Consider the following 12286-nt stretch of genomic DNA (forward strand, 5'->3'; position numbering starts at 1 on the left):
AAAAAAAAAAAAAAAAAAACGTTAAGGACAGACCCCCACTGAGAGAAGTGACAGCTGAACTAGTCATTTGGCTCTTTTCTTCCTGAGTAAACCTAAATTTGGAGGATTTTAAATTAGTAAAAGGGTCAATAATGGATTATCTTTGACCTAGAATACTGCCCAAAAGAAGTTTTTTCATATTTATTTTAAAACAAAGGCCACTGCTGTGTTCTCACTTCTCTTTGTTAGTCAAGTGATGACAAATGTTACAAGGTGAAAACAATTCTTTCACAAAACTGTATACAGGAGAACGCGTTGTCATTCCATTCAGTTTATTTGTAGGGCACCAATTTACAACGAAGTCATCTCAAGGCTTTGTACAACAGCATCCATGTTAGCTAGTAAAAAGCTATCCAGCAGATTGTGTTGAATTTTCAATTCCTCATGATATCCCATCCTGAGCAGCACATTTGCAGCAGTGGAAAGGAACAGCTCCCTTCTAACAGGAAGAAACTTCCAGCAGAACCAGGCTCAGGATGAGCAGTCATGCATTTTAATCAGTATGCACCATAATTTCTAATCTCATAATTTCATCTTTATCCATTCGGAAGACCCATTTATGTCCAAGCTTTAACTTCCTGGCTGATGTCTTGAGACTTTAATATTTCCACATTATGTTCTTTCCTCATCGTGTCACATTATTTTGTGAAGTGCATTAGTCCCTCCTGCAGTTAAACACCCCACAGCATGATGTGCCACCCCCATACTTCACTGTTGGGATGGTGTTCTCAGGCTTGAAAGCTTCCCCTTATTTCCTCTAAATGTAATAATGTCATGAAGGACAAACAGTTCAGTTCTAGGTTCATCAGGCTGCAGGACATCTGCAAACTGTAATCTGGCATTGCTTTGGGAGTTATGGCTTCTTCCTCTCCGAGTGGCCTTTCAGCCCGTGTCAAGCTCCCTGTGGGTAATGACACTCTCTTACCAGCTCCAGCAGCATTGTCGCAAGGTCTTTGAGGTTGATATGCACATTTCACACTAAAACACATTCACCTCAAGGGCACAGTACGGCTCCTGAGCCGTATGATGGCAGGATGTTCCCATGTTTGCACATAACTGTTTGAACAAATATGTATGGCAGCTTCTCTCTTCCTGATATTTCAGCTCATTTCATGTTCTCATCATGTCACATGAAGAAGCAGTGTGATGGCGGTATGCCTTAAAATACAACCACAGGTGTCCCTCCAATGAACTCAAACGTTGTCAACTAACACTTCCCAAGCCATGACATCATCATCTGGGCTTTCCCGAATTGTTTAAAGCTATAGCAATCCTAATGAATGCAAAACTTTAAAGAAAGTAGTAAAAAAATAAAAATTATAAAAATCCCTCTGCCTTTTTTGGCTTTTTAACAAGCAGGAGAAGTTTAGTCTGATTTAAATCCATAAGAAAAGCAGCTTGAGTGAGTAGAATGGTTGTGTGTCTTTTGATCCAGTGTATGTAAATATCTGGTTTTAATGCAACAGACCATTTGGATGTAAACACTTAAGAGATTTCACTGATGAGCCAGTCAAGAACTGGTTTCTTGTTCAGGGCCACCCAGTTCATGTTGGCTTTGGTTTTCTCCAGGGCCAGGTCAAAGTATCCAGCTGCAGGGGCCAGCTGCTCTGCGTTGTCTTGTTGGAACTGCTGCAGCTGAAGAGGAGGTGGGTGGAAATAAAGACAAAAATCAGAAAAAAATGTCCCTCTGAGACATTTCTGCATGAAAACCCGAACCGTCGGCTTATAGAAACGGTACCTGTTTGTATTCAAACTCAGTAGAGAAACGTTTGGTCAGTTCAGGAATTATAGATCCAGGTGAAAGTGATATTCCACCATATCTGAAGAAACAGCAAAAATCACAGAGCTTTGAGTTTTTGCAGAATATTATGAAATAGTCATTCAAGACTGTCAAAGTCCAGCTTGAAATCTTTTCTTTTTCCAAAATTTTGTCATTTTTCTTGCCTCGCGGGAGCTTTTGCACTAACATCTCACTTTTATCAATTTATTGCAAGTAACAAATACTGCACAAATAATTCATGCATTGTATAAAAAAACTCACTCAATGAATACGTGTTCCCAGTTTGCTCTAATAAAGTCCCAAGCCATATATTGGCCAACAGGGTTATTAGCAATCTTAGCAATAACAGAAGCAGCATCCTGCTTTCGGATCTTCTCTGGGTCCATACAATATTGCAGGTACCTGGCACAAACAAAAGAGTTATAAAAAAAGGATAACTAAAAATAAAGAAACGTTTCAGTCAGCTGAACAACTGAGATCATGTTCCAGAACGTATGATGAGAAAAGCAAAAGAATTTCTAACGTAGCTGTCTGACCTGTTCAGCAGCCAGGGCTGCTTGGTGCAGGCGAGAGCATGCATAATTTTTCTGGCCTCTGAGGCAATGGTAGCATTCTTATACATGGTCCACAGGAAGTCCCACTCTGCCTCGCCTCCTGCTGCGATGGCATTGCAGTACACAGTGGACTTCAGGTTTGGATTAATCCTGAAAGGTAAAGACAGAAAGATGTTATCTAGAAAATGCCCAAAAAGGAAATCCAGTGAAAACAAAGTGATAAAAATGCTTGAATAATAACTTCTCTGATCAGTAAGCCCTTACTTGTTAGTTGTAGGGTTGTTCATCCACTCTTTGAACCAACCAGTTGTCAGTTCTCTGCAGCCTTTAACGCCTGCACTACAGGCCAAAGAGATCGCATTCACCTGATTATATCTGAACAGTGATGAGACAAGGATGAGGGGAAATGTATAATTGACAATCAGTTCAGTAAAATAAGACAGTAAAATTTATCAGCAGTCCAGTCAAATAAGACATAACCAAACAAGTGGTTTAGAGCTACTCTGCCTCTGTGAGACTCTGAGAAGCAAAATGCTACCTCACGATAAATTCATATCCTTTAGATCAGGGGTCTGCAACCATGTGGCTCTTTGGTACCTCTGCAGCAGCTCTTCCAGGTTTAGACCAAAACTAAAATAAAACATAATTTTATTTAAATTATTGCCAACAATGAAAATGGCAAGTTTTAGCAGATTTCCTGATGCATGCTCAATAATCCAGGTAGAAAAATCTAAAAAAGTAAAGTCAGGTCCTCTGGATGGGTTCAAAAACGGGTTTAGCAGATTTCTTGTTATTTTCAAATAATTATGTGAACAATACTACAAATACAGTAGTCCCTTGTTACTTCGCAGTTTGTTTTTTTGCAGACTCGCTCTATTGCGGTTTTTCAAAATAAGACTGGACATGACAAACAAATGGCTGATTGATGGATGAGTTGCACGATCGGCATGGGATTTTTATTTAAAATAAATTATTTTAAATATTTTAGCACCTGTGTGCAGCCCTAGCTGCAGGAGAAGCTTTTTCCTGCAGCTGATCAGCTGATCTCTGTGCAGTGGAGAAATGGGCGTGGCCAAGAGCGGCAGGTGGCAGTACAGTTGAGGCAGCGAGCTGAAATCATGACATTCTGTGCTCTTTTAGATCGTTTAGAAACATTGTTTAGAATATTGCAAGTGTGGGAAGAGTTTAAAACACCTTTTTATATATATATATATATATATATATATATATATATATATATATATATGCTAAAATAAACTACTACTTATTACTTGTACTACTATTCCTACTTTGCGGTTTTTCACTTATCGCGGTGCTTCAGATAAACGAGGAACTACTGTACAAGTTGTAAAACATGTGGACTGCATCATGCTAGTAGTTTGTTAGCCACTTTAAGTCAGTTTCCAGTTTCACAGTGTGATCTTTCTCTCAAAGTCACCAGAATGTTTTGGAACAAAAGTATTTTTTCTCTAAAAATGTAACTGGATATTCAACAAACTGTCCTAATTTTATATGGTACTGTTTTTAAGTAGGATACTTAATTCTTCGACAATTAAGAGAACTCACATCAGCCTGCAGAGTTCAGTGTTTTAATTTTTATAAAATTGTTTTAAAAAAAAGTCTTTCTTTACATGAATCTGTTTTTTCTTTTGTAATAAAATGTAAAAATATCAATAAATGTTAATAAAAGTCAGACATTTTTCATTTTATAATATCATCCGCACTGGCTGGAAAAGCCATCTCCAGCAAACCAGTAGTGGGTCACGTTCCACCAGTTGACAGCAGGTTTTGCAACTATGATGCATATTAGTAAGCAAACTGGCAAAAATGGCTCTTTTTATTGCAAAGCTTGCAGACCCCTGGTACAAAGGATAAAATGCATTCAAAATTTAGTTTCTTCTCAATTTTAATATAAAGAGAAGTTTCTGAGTAAATATTAGTTCTCTGACTTCTGTCTACTCCAGGTAGCATACTGATTGCTAACAACTCATACAAAATCCTTAGGTAAGAGCTTTAAAATAAGTCAATGTTAAGTGGGGAACTGTTTGGGAGGATTAAATGTATTTAATAAAACGTAGACACAGTACTTGCTGAACTATAGTCTCGTTGGTTATTAGGTGTTATTTTTACTTGGAAAATGGTCCAATTTAAAATGCACAAACTGATCCAAGGAAGATTATTCTCAAAGATTGATGCAGCAATATGTTCTTAAAAGCATGAATCAGACATAAATACGCAGCATGGTAGCATACTTACTGATCGGTGTGTTTTGGGGGGATCTTTGTCCAGTTGAGCGTCTGATGTTGGAAGTATTTAAACAGAGGAGTGACCTGTTTTCTGATGTAGGCCTGAGGGACGAAGATACAACTTTAGGTATATTTATAAGTTTGTTCAAAAATGCAACAAAGCCTATTTCTTTTTATTTGCACGGCATATCATAAAATATCTAGAGTTTTCAAAATAAAATGTTTTCTCAACCACATTTGAAAATGCTCATCAGAATGTTTAAATTTTTTTTGTCCCCAAACCTGCATGGGTCCATACACGTCACTGCGGTCAAACATAAGGAAGAAATAACCCAAGTTACGCCTGGCTGTCTCCCAGGGCATGAATTCAACTTCTTTATGTAGATATGTGGTCGTCCTCAGAGCCAGGGTTGTGTTCACCATCTTTGCTCTGAAAATGACAATTAAACTGGTCAATGGTTTTATTCAGCAGAACACAGCTGCAAGCTTTTATAAAAAAAATAAAAAAATAAAAAATATGTATGGCTTCACCTTGCAAGATTGAAAGTATCGTCAATAATCTGAGCCCTGTTGATCACTGGGATGTCCTACACAGTGAATGAAGACATTTTAGAGGCACGCTTAGTCCGTTAGACTGCACGTCCATATAAAACAGTACCTTATTCCTGCCCACTTGTATTTTTGCATCATCAAAAAGCGTCATATTGCAACTTTATTGCTGCTACTCACAAGGTGCAATCACAGATGGAAATACAAAGTGTATTTATTTAGTTTTTAACTTTGCAAACTTATTTAAAATGCTGACGTAACTTTGAGGCTGTGTCCCCTGAATGCATTGGTAATATAAATGTTTGCACCTGATGGTTGGAGCTCAACTTGGCAAGTAGCCGCTCCCAGTTGTCAGCATCATAGTTGACTCTGTAGAAGCCCTTCATATTTATGTTGGCCAACAACCACTCACTTGCACCAAGAGCCATGTCTGCGTTTGTAGCTGTTGGGAGTGGAGATCAAACATGAACATGCATTCCCACATAGTGCTCATCACTTTTACTCTGGGAATAATTTCTACCTTCTTTGTCGAGAAGCCAGTACTGCTGTTCGGCTTGACCAGTCTTGATCCAGGTGATGGGGATGAACCACTCGTAGCTTTAGCCCCAACCATCCAGTCACGTATGAAAATGAATAGAGACAACACACAAAGAGAACACATACATTCAGTATAACGTGCTCTACATTTAATCAACTTGTTGAGCTGAATCACGAGTGACTGGATCCATACTTGAACACTGAGTGTCTGTCCACCACAGACTCTGAGTCCAACAAAAAGTGCTGCTGAACGATGTTTCCTGTCTGGGTGTTAATGGTGACCACTGGGAAGCCCATCTGCAGGATCCAGCGGTTCATAATATCCTCCACAGAGTGGGGAAGTGAGATACCAGCTTTATCTACCGCCTAATGACAAGAAACAATATTTTAATATTTTGTGAGTGTTACACCCCAGATTATTTGTTCCCACTAGTTGATGTCTCAAACATTTTTTTTGCCACACATTCCTGAAAATATAGATTTGTTATCAAACTCAATCTGACAAAAGATCATTAAAAACATTTACTCATCTTCAATCTGTCTGAGACATGATGTAATTCAATTTAAGTTAGTGCACCGGCAAGCTGTCCAAGATCAAAGCCGACCTGGACCCCGCATGTAATCATTGTAAACAAACTCCAGCTACACTCCTGCACACATTCTGGACCTGTCCCAAACTGCTGACTTTTTGGCAATCTATTTTTGACACCTTCTCTGGGATATGTAGCAAAACTGTGTCACCATTCATCTCACTGTGTGGGGTGGTCCATGTGGATATGTCCTTCAGCATGTACAAGAAGGATGTGATTGCTTTGGGCTCTCTTCTGGCCGAAAGACTGGTTTGGTGCAGTTGGAAGGACCCACACCCACTAGCATATGTTCATTGGACAAGAGAAGTCATGTACCATATCAGATATACCCTTAAGGGTCCTGCAGGAAGATTCTGGGACACCTGGCAGCCCTTTCTGTCACATGTTGAAAACATGTCAATGCCTGTATAGATTATTTATATATGTGTGACTGATCTGGTATGGGAGGGGTGGGAAGGTATTTGGTTCTGTGTTCTTTTTTACTTTTTTATTTTTTGTGTGTGTTTGTGTAAAAAAAAAAAAAAAATAAAGCTTAATAAAAAGACAAAAAATATATAGATTTGTCCTGTATTTGTCATTAAAATAGTGCAGTCTGTTTTAGATCAATATGGGATGTGGTTTGTCCAGTTTTTTCAAGTTGTCTTGAATGCAGCATTCTGTTTACATCACTGACAAATGTTACCCATAAAATTGAATTGAGGATTAAGTCAAATTTGGACAAAAAAAAAATCAGATTTTCTAATTCTTGGCTTATAAGCTACATTTTGATAGCTACATCATCCTGACAATTTTTTTCAAAGTGAAGGCTTGATTTGTCTTGCTAATCAGTACAACCCCTGGAAAATCTGTTAGAATCCTATTTTTTCCATGTTCCAATAAAAATCTTCTGGCGTCAATTGAAAGAGGAAACCACAAACCATATCAGGATATTGGGATTTCACAGCTAGAAAAAAATCCCAAAACTTTTGCTATTGCACAAAGTAGCAAAAAATGTTAAGCTTTTCTGTGTAAAATCACTGTATTTGTTGGTATAGAAAAGTGCTTCACAATGTTTTTGGCTTATATTTGGGGAGTTTTATTCAAAGGACCAATAGATCCACCACATTTTGACAAAATGCAATTAATTATGCACTATAGCTGCCAATAACTCTACATACAACTTGGGTCACAAATATTATAATACTGTACTACAATAATGGTTTTCTCTTACCATCTGCAGCTGCTTCCACAGGTCTTTGTAGACTGTGTTTTGATACTGGAACTCCTCTAAATACATCTGCAGACAGATCCACACCTTTAGTTATACTCAAATCATTTCTGTGATGAAAAACTGTTTCTGCTGTAAACACATTAATTACAACAGTGCTAATTTCTTGTTGATTTTAGTGCCAACTGATGCTCATCAGTTTGATTATCTCAACTCACATGTAGTCCTTCAGAAAACACTGTTTCCGTAACAAACCCTGAGAGCATTCTGAGGACTGCGGCACCCTGTAATGAAAAATTTAAACCCATTAGATGTCTCTGTAAGAAACATGTATTATACAATTGCAAAATGTTTCTAACATTGTCTCTTCCCAGCTCCTATAGAGCCTGTGCAGATTTCGTCAGAGAATTGTTTTTGTCAAGTTTTCTTTAATGTATTGTGAGATTGTGTGATTCTTGTTAGAAGTGAAAAATGTTACCCTTAATTCAGCACAAAAGACTGGCTCATAGACTGCACAAATTGTTATGGGTGCATTTAGTCAAACAGACAAACCAGCAAAATATTGCCAGGGTTGAATTAATGAAGTCTTCTGATTGTTTTTACTGGTTTCAAGTATGGTTCTGGTGGAACGCTAAGAAGACGATAAAACTTCTTGGGGTTCCTAGTTGTCTGCCCTCCCTCCTGCCACTTTTTAGGAGGCTTTAGTGAGGCCTCTTCTTTTCTGGATAAATTGTTTCTCAGTGATGGATTACCTTCCCGATGCAGGTCATCCCACTGCCTTAAAAAGAGTTTAGCCCACTCACACGCCCAAACCTGCCTCAGCATGCCTGTCTCTATTCCTCTGTGTGAAATCCTAGCATCCTACTAAGAGTTTTGGGTGAGATTTGACAACAGCTGTGTATGGATTCATTCTCCAACATGAAGGTCTCACTCTGGCCTTTGCCTGAGGATAATAGCTACATGGCCACCTATATGTGTACCAATGCTTTGTTAAAATTGTGTCACTTTATTTAATATACAGCATATTGCCATCCATTATGGCAGAATAAACAGTCCTGATGATGTCATTGCACTGGCTCTTGGGAGAGTCGCCCTGAATTACATTGTAATTTGTCAAATTCATTCACTGAGATTTAGGATCTTGCTGAGTAATGTGGTGATATACAATGATTCACCTTGCTGTATGTGATGGTGTCAAACATGCTGCTGATGTCCTCTGGAGTCATGATGTCTTCCTCCTCCGATGAGAGGGGGTGGGAGGTGGCTGAAGCATCCACAGCCATCACATCAATGATCTCAAACAAAACTATCAGGTCTTTCTGGAAATTAAACAGTGAAATGTAGAAAATGTTTTCCAGTAAAGACTTCCAGTTTCTCATCAAATAAATGCATAAGATAAAATCACCATATTCCACTCCGGTTCAGCATAGTGAACTCCAAGATAAGACACGTAGGTGGCAAAGCCCTCGTTGAGCCACAGGTCATTCCACCACCTCATGGTCACCAAGTTTCCAAACCACTGAGACGACAGAGCTTCAGTCAGTTCTTGAACACTTTCACACTCTTTGAGTAAGACATACTTACAGTTACAAGAGGTAGGCAATACCCATTATTCAGTGTTATACCATATGAGCCAGCTCATGGGAGATGACCAATGCCACCCACTCCTTGTCTTCATTAGAAGACACCTCAGGATTGTGTAAGAGGGAAGTCTCTCTGTAGGTGACCAGACCCCAGTTCTCCATGGCTCCAGCATAAAAGTCAGGAAGAGCAATGTGGTCTAAAACCACCAACACAAAGATCAGTGCAGGTCATGTTTTCTAACAGTTGCTGTGTTGTCATTTTCTACATGTTTACAGCTAAAAGATTAGCCTCGAGAAAAATAAGGGACATAAATAAATTGACCATAATATTTTTCTGTGAACTCTTACCTGATTTTCTTAAAGGGTAAGAAGAGTTGTAGTAGTTCTCAAAAAATGTCAATATTGGTCCAGTCTTCTCCAGTGCATAGTTGCCTTGTCCTTCCTCTATGGTCTTCCTGCGAGCCCAGATCCTAATCTGGATTAGTTAACAAAAGGTATTTCAATAAAACAGTGGCAGACCAGAGAATTGAGGTGAGATTAGAGTCTTGCAGAGAGCAGCACAGCTTTATTTATGATAAAATGTGACTGTTAGGTCCATCATTTGTTATAATGAAAATGTATGTGAGCAATCACTGGAGTGCAGAATTAACTATTCTAGGACCAGAACCATGACCCAAAATATTAACTGTTTTACATTTTGGTGTTGCTTTTATAAAATGTATTAAAGGAACTAAGAAAAAAATAAAATGTGATCATCTTAAGTTTAATGCATTTCCTTAAAAAATTCAAATGGTATCTCCCCAGACTAAGGTTAATAATGAGTCTATGTTATTATTTTTTATGTGCTGTGATTTTTTTCCATCTCACACTTTGCATCAGTGTTTCTAGAAGTCATCAACTCTGTAGACATGCTCATCAAATGTTGACAGACTTTGGAAGGCAGAACTGCATAACTTTATCCATTTATCAGTGTCTCAGGTAGGTGTTAAAAGAGATTTATTTATTTGTCAAATTCTGAGTTGAATTCAAAATCTTACTTATAACCTACAAAGCTCTCAACAACCTAGCTCCATCTTATAGTAAAGATCTTATTGTTCCACTTTTTTCCCAACATAGCACTCCACTCTCAGACTGCAGGTTTACTTGCGGTTCCTAGAGTTTCCAAAAGCAGAATGGGAGGAAGATCTTTCAGTTATCAGGCTCATCTCTTGTGGAACCAACTTCCAGTTTCTGTCCGTGAGGCTGACACATTGTCCAGTTTTAAGACTGGGATTAAGACTTTCCTTTTTGATCAATCCTATAGTTCGGGTTGACTTTGTATGCTGTCATAGACTTAGACTATACTAGACGGCAAATTGACCTAATTTCCTTAAATTAATTGTTACAATTGAATAGTTTTCATTTCCTGTTCCTCTCAAACCCAGCCGATTGAAGCAGATGGACTTTCCTGACCCTGGTTCTGCCAAAGGTTTCTTCCTCATGAGGGAGTTTTTCCTTTCCACTGTCGCCTTCATGCTTGTTCAAGATGAGTCTGTGATGGCGTTGAATTCAAAGCACTCTGCTCCTCAGATAATGTTATTATTTTTTTTATTTTTTTTTATGTTATTATTATTTTTATATATGAATGTTTCTGTTCAGTGCCCTGAGATGACTTCTGTTGTGACTTGGTGCTAAATAAATAAACTGAATTGAATTATTTATTTCACATTTTTGTGTTTTGGATGATGCGCTTTACAATATATTTACCAAAACATCTGCATCCGATGTCGTCCCAATGTACGCAAAATCACACACAACAAAAGCCAACAAGTAGGTCGACATGGTCTCCGTGGGTTCAAAGCTGGTCTGAATTAAAATCTCCCCGTTCATAGTGACGTTCACAGGTTCTACACAGGATCAAAAACAACAGCAGACTCAGAGAGGCTATCTGCATTTGTGGATCAGAATACAATCAGTAACCTACAACAATAATCTGCATGTGAAATTGAGAAAGCAACATTCTCAGGCTCACTTTAGCCAGGAACAATATGTTTGCCAGATAAGAGGAACTTGCCATAGTTCATGCTGTTGGACAGAGCCACAGTCCCCTGAGGGTGGATCAGAGTTATGTAGAAAACAGCTTTCATGAGCGGCTCGTCAAAGCAGGGGAAGGCTTTCCTGGCATCTGTTGGCTGCATTTGAGTTGTTGCCACAATTCTGATGAAGCAGAAAAGATGCACACTTTATGTTACGTAGCTTATTCTGCCCAATTTCCATTATCTAGTGTAACAGAAAAAGAAATGTCATTTGTGTGCAATTATACAGCCTGGCATTTCCTGAGAACCAAAAATAGGAAAAGGGTTTGAGTCCTCGCCTCACCCTAAACTTGAGATCATACATATAAAGTTGTGCCATCGAATGGCAACAACTGACGACAATACGCACCCCGAAGAGTTTTCAGCAAAAACTAGTAGATTTTTCATCCAATTAAGTTGACTAAAATTTATAAATGATTTCAGGATTGACTTGTAACTAATTGTAGCTCTCGCTAGAGCATTTCCAGATAAACCTGTCCTTCTGGTTTTAGTTTTTTTACTGGGAATTTGTACATGTACAAACTTACAGATAATAAATCCATCTCATCGTTTTGCAGACACTTGAAATATGATTTTGACTTTTCCCTTATTTTTGAAACTTGGAGTTTTCAGAATATAGTGATGAACAATAAACTGAAATGCCAAACAAATGTATCAAGGAACAAATAGGTCAAAGCTATAAATTAACTACCTTTTACCACAAAGTAGTGACAGACAGAACCTGGAGTCACCAAGGTGAGTTTATTTCATGTTGAAAACCACTTTGGCAGCACTATCTCTTTGCATTTAGTACTTATGTGTGTACTAAATGTACATGTCTAACAAAATGTTGGTCTTCTTTCACCATAAACTAAGAAAAAAATAAATAGAAAATTGAGAAATTGCATTTCCTGCGAAAATGCAGTGTAAATGCTTATTGCTTAAGAAGTTGCTAAAAAACAGCTGAAAATAGCTTAAAAAATGCTGAATTGTAGCTGAAATGAATGAACAAGCCTTGAATTGGCAGAAGAAAGCAGAAATAATACATTTTTGCTGAATTAGGTATAAATTAGCAGAAATTAACACAAAAATTAGGAAATTAGCTAAAAAAAAAGTTGAAATTTGTTTTAAAAAAAAATAATATATA

General features: G+C 38.0%; 1 protein-coding gene across 1 annotated transcript in view; it reads right to left on the reverse strand.

Annotated features, from left to right (window-relative positions):
- Positions 1 to 1472: 1472 nt before the first annotated feature.
- Positions 1473 to 12286, reverse strand: part of LOC119430170 (aminopeptidase Ey-like) — a 13330-nt gene continuing 2516 nt past the window's right edge. Inside the window, exons 2-20 of the mRNA XM_037697610.1 lie at positions 11139 to 11281; positions 10832 to 10971; positions 9434 to 9560; positions 9128 to 9282; positions 8908 to 9021; positions 8678 to 8821; positions 7721 to 7786; positions 7506 to 7571; positions 5899 to 6071; positions 5689 to 5765; positions 5477 to 5610; positions 5151 to 5206; positions 4902 to 5049; positions 4630 to 4721; positions 2638 to 2748; positions 2356 to 2523; positions 2081 to 2221; positions 1778 to 1859; positions 1473 to 1674 (exon numbers count right to left, since the gene is read on the reverse strand). Of these exons, the coding sequence (XP_037553538.1) occupies positions 1525 to 1674; positions 1778 to 1859; positions 2081 to 2221; positions 2356 to 2523; positions 2638 to 2748; positions 4630 to 4721; positions 4902 to 5049; positions 5151 to 5206; positions 5477 to 5610; positions 5689 to 5765; positions 5899 to 6071; positions 7506 to 7571; positions 7721 to 7786; positions 8678 to 8821; positions 8908 to 9021; positions 9128 to 9282; positions 9434 to 9560; positions 10832 to 10971; positions 11139 to 11281 (2287 nt within the window). The 3' untranslated portion in view covers positions 1473 to 1524. The remainder of the gene's footprint in view (positions 1675 to 1777; positions 1860 to 2080; positions 2222 to 2355; positions 2524 to 2637; positions 2749 to 4629; positions 4722 to 4901; positions 5050 to 5150; positions 5207 to 5476; positions 5611 to 5688; positions 5766 to 5898; positions 6072 to 7505; positions 7572 to 7720; positions 7787 to 8677; positions 8822 to 8907; positions 9022 to 9127; positions 9283 to 9433; positions 9561 to 10831; positions 10972 to 11138; positions 11282 to 12286) is intronic.

The sequence above is a fragment of the Nematolebias whitei genome, chromosome 2, assembly GCF_014905685.2.
Source record: "Nematolebias whitei isolate Nwh7 chromosome 2, NemWhi1, whole genome shotgun sequence".
Taxonomy (NCBI): domain Eukaryota; kingdom Metazoa; phylum Chordata; class Actinopteri; order Cyprinodontiformes; family Rivulidae; genus Nematolebias; species Nematolebias whitei.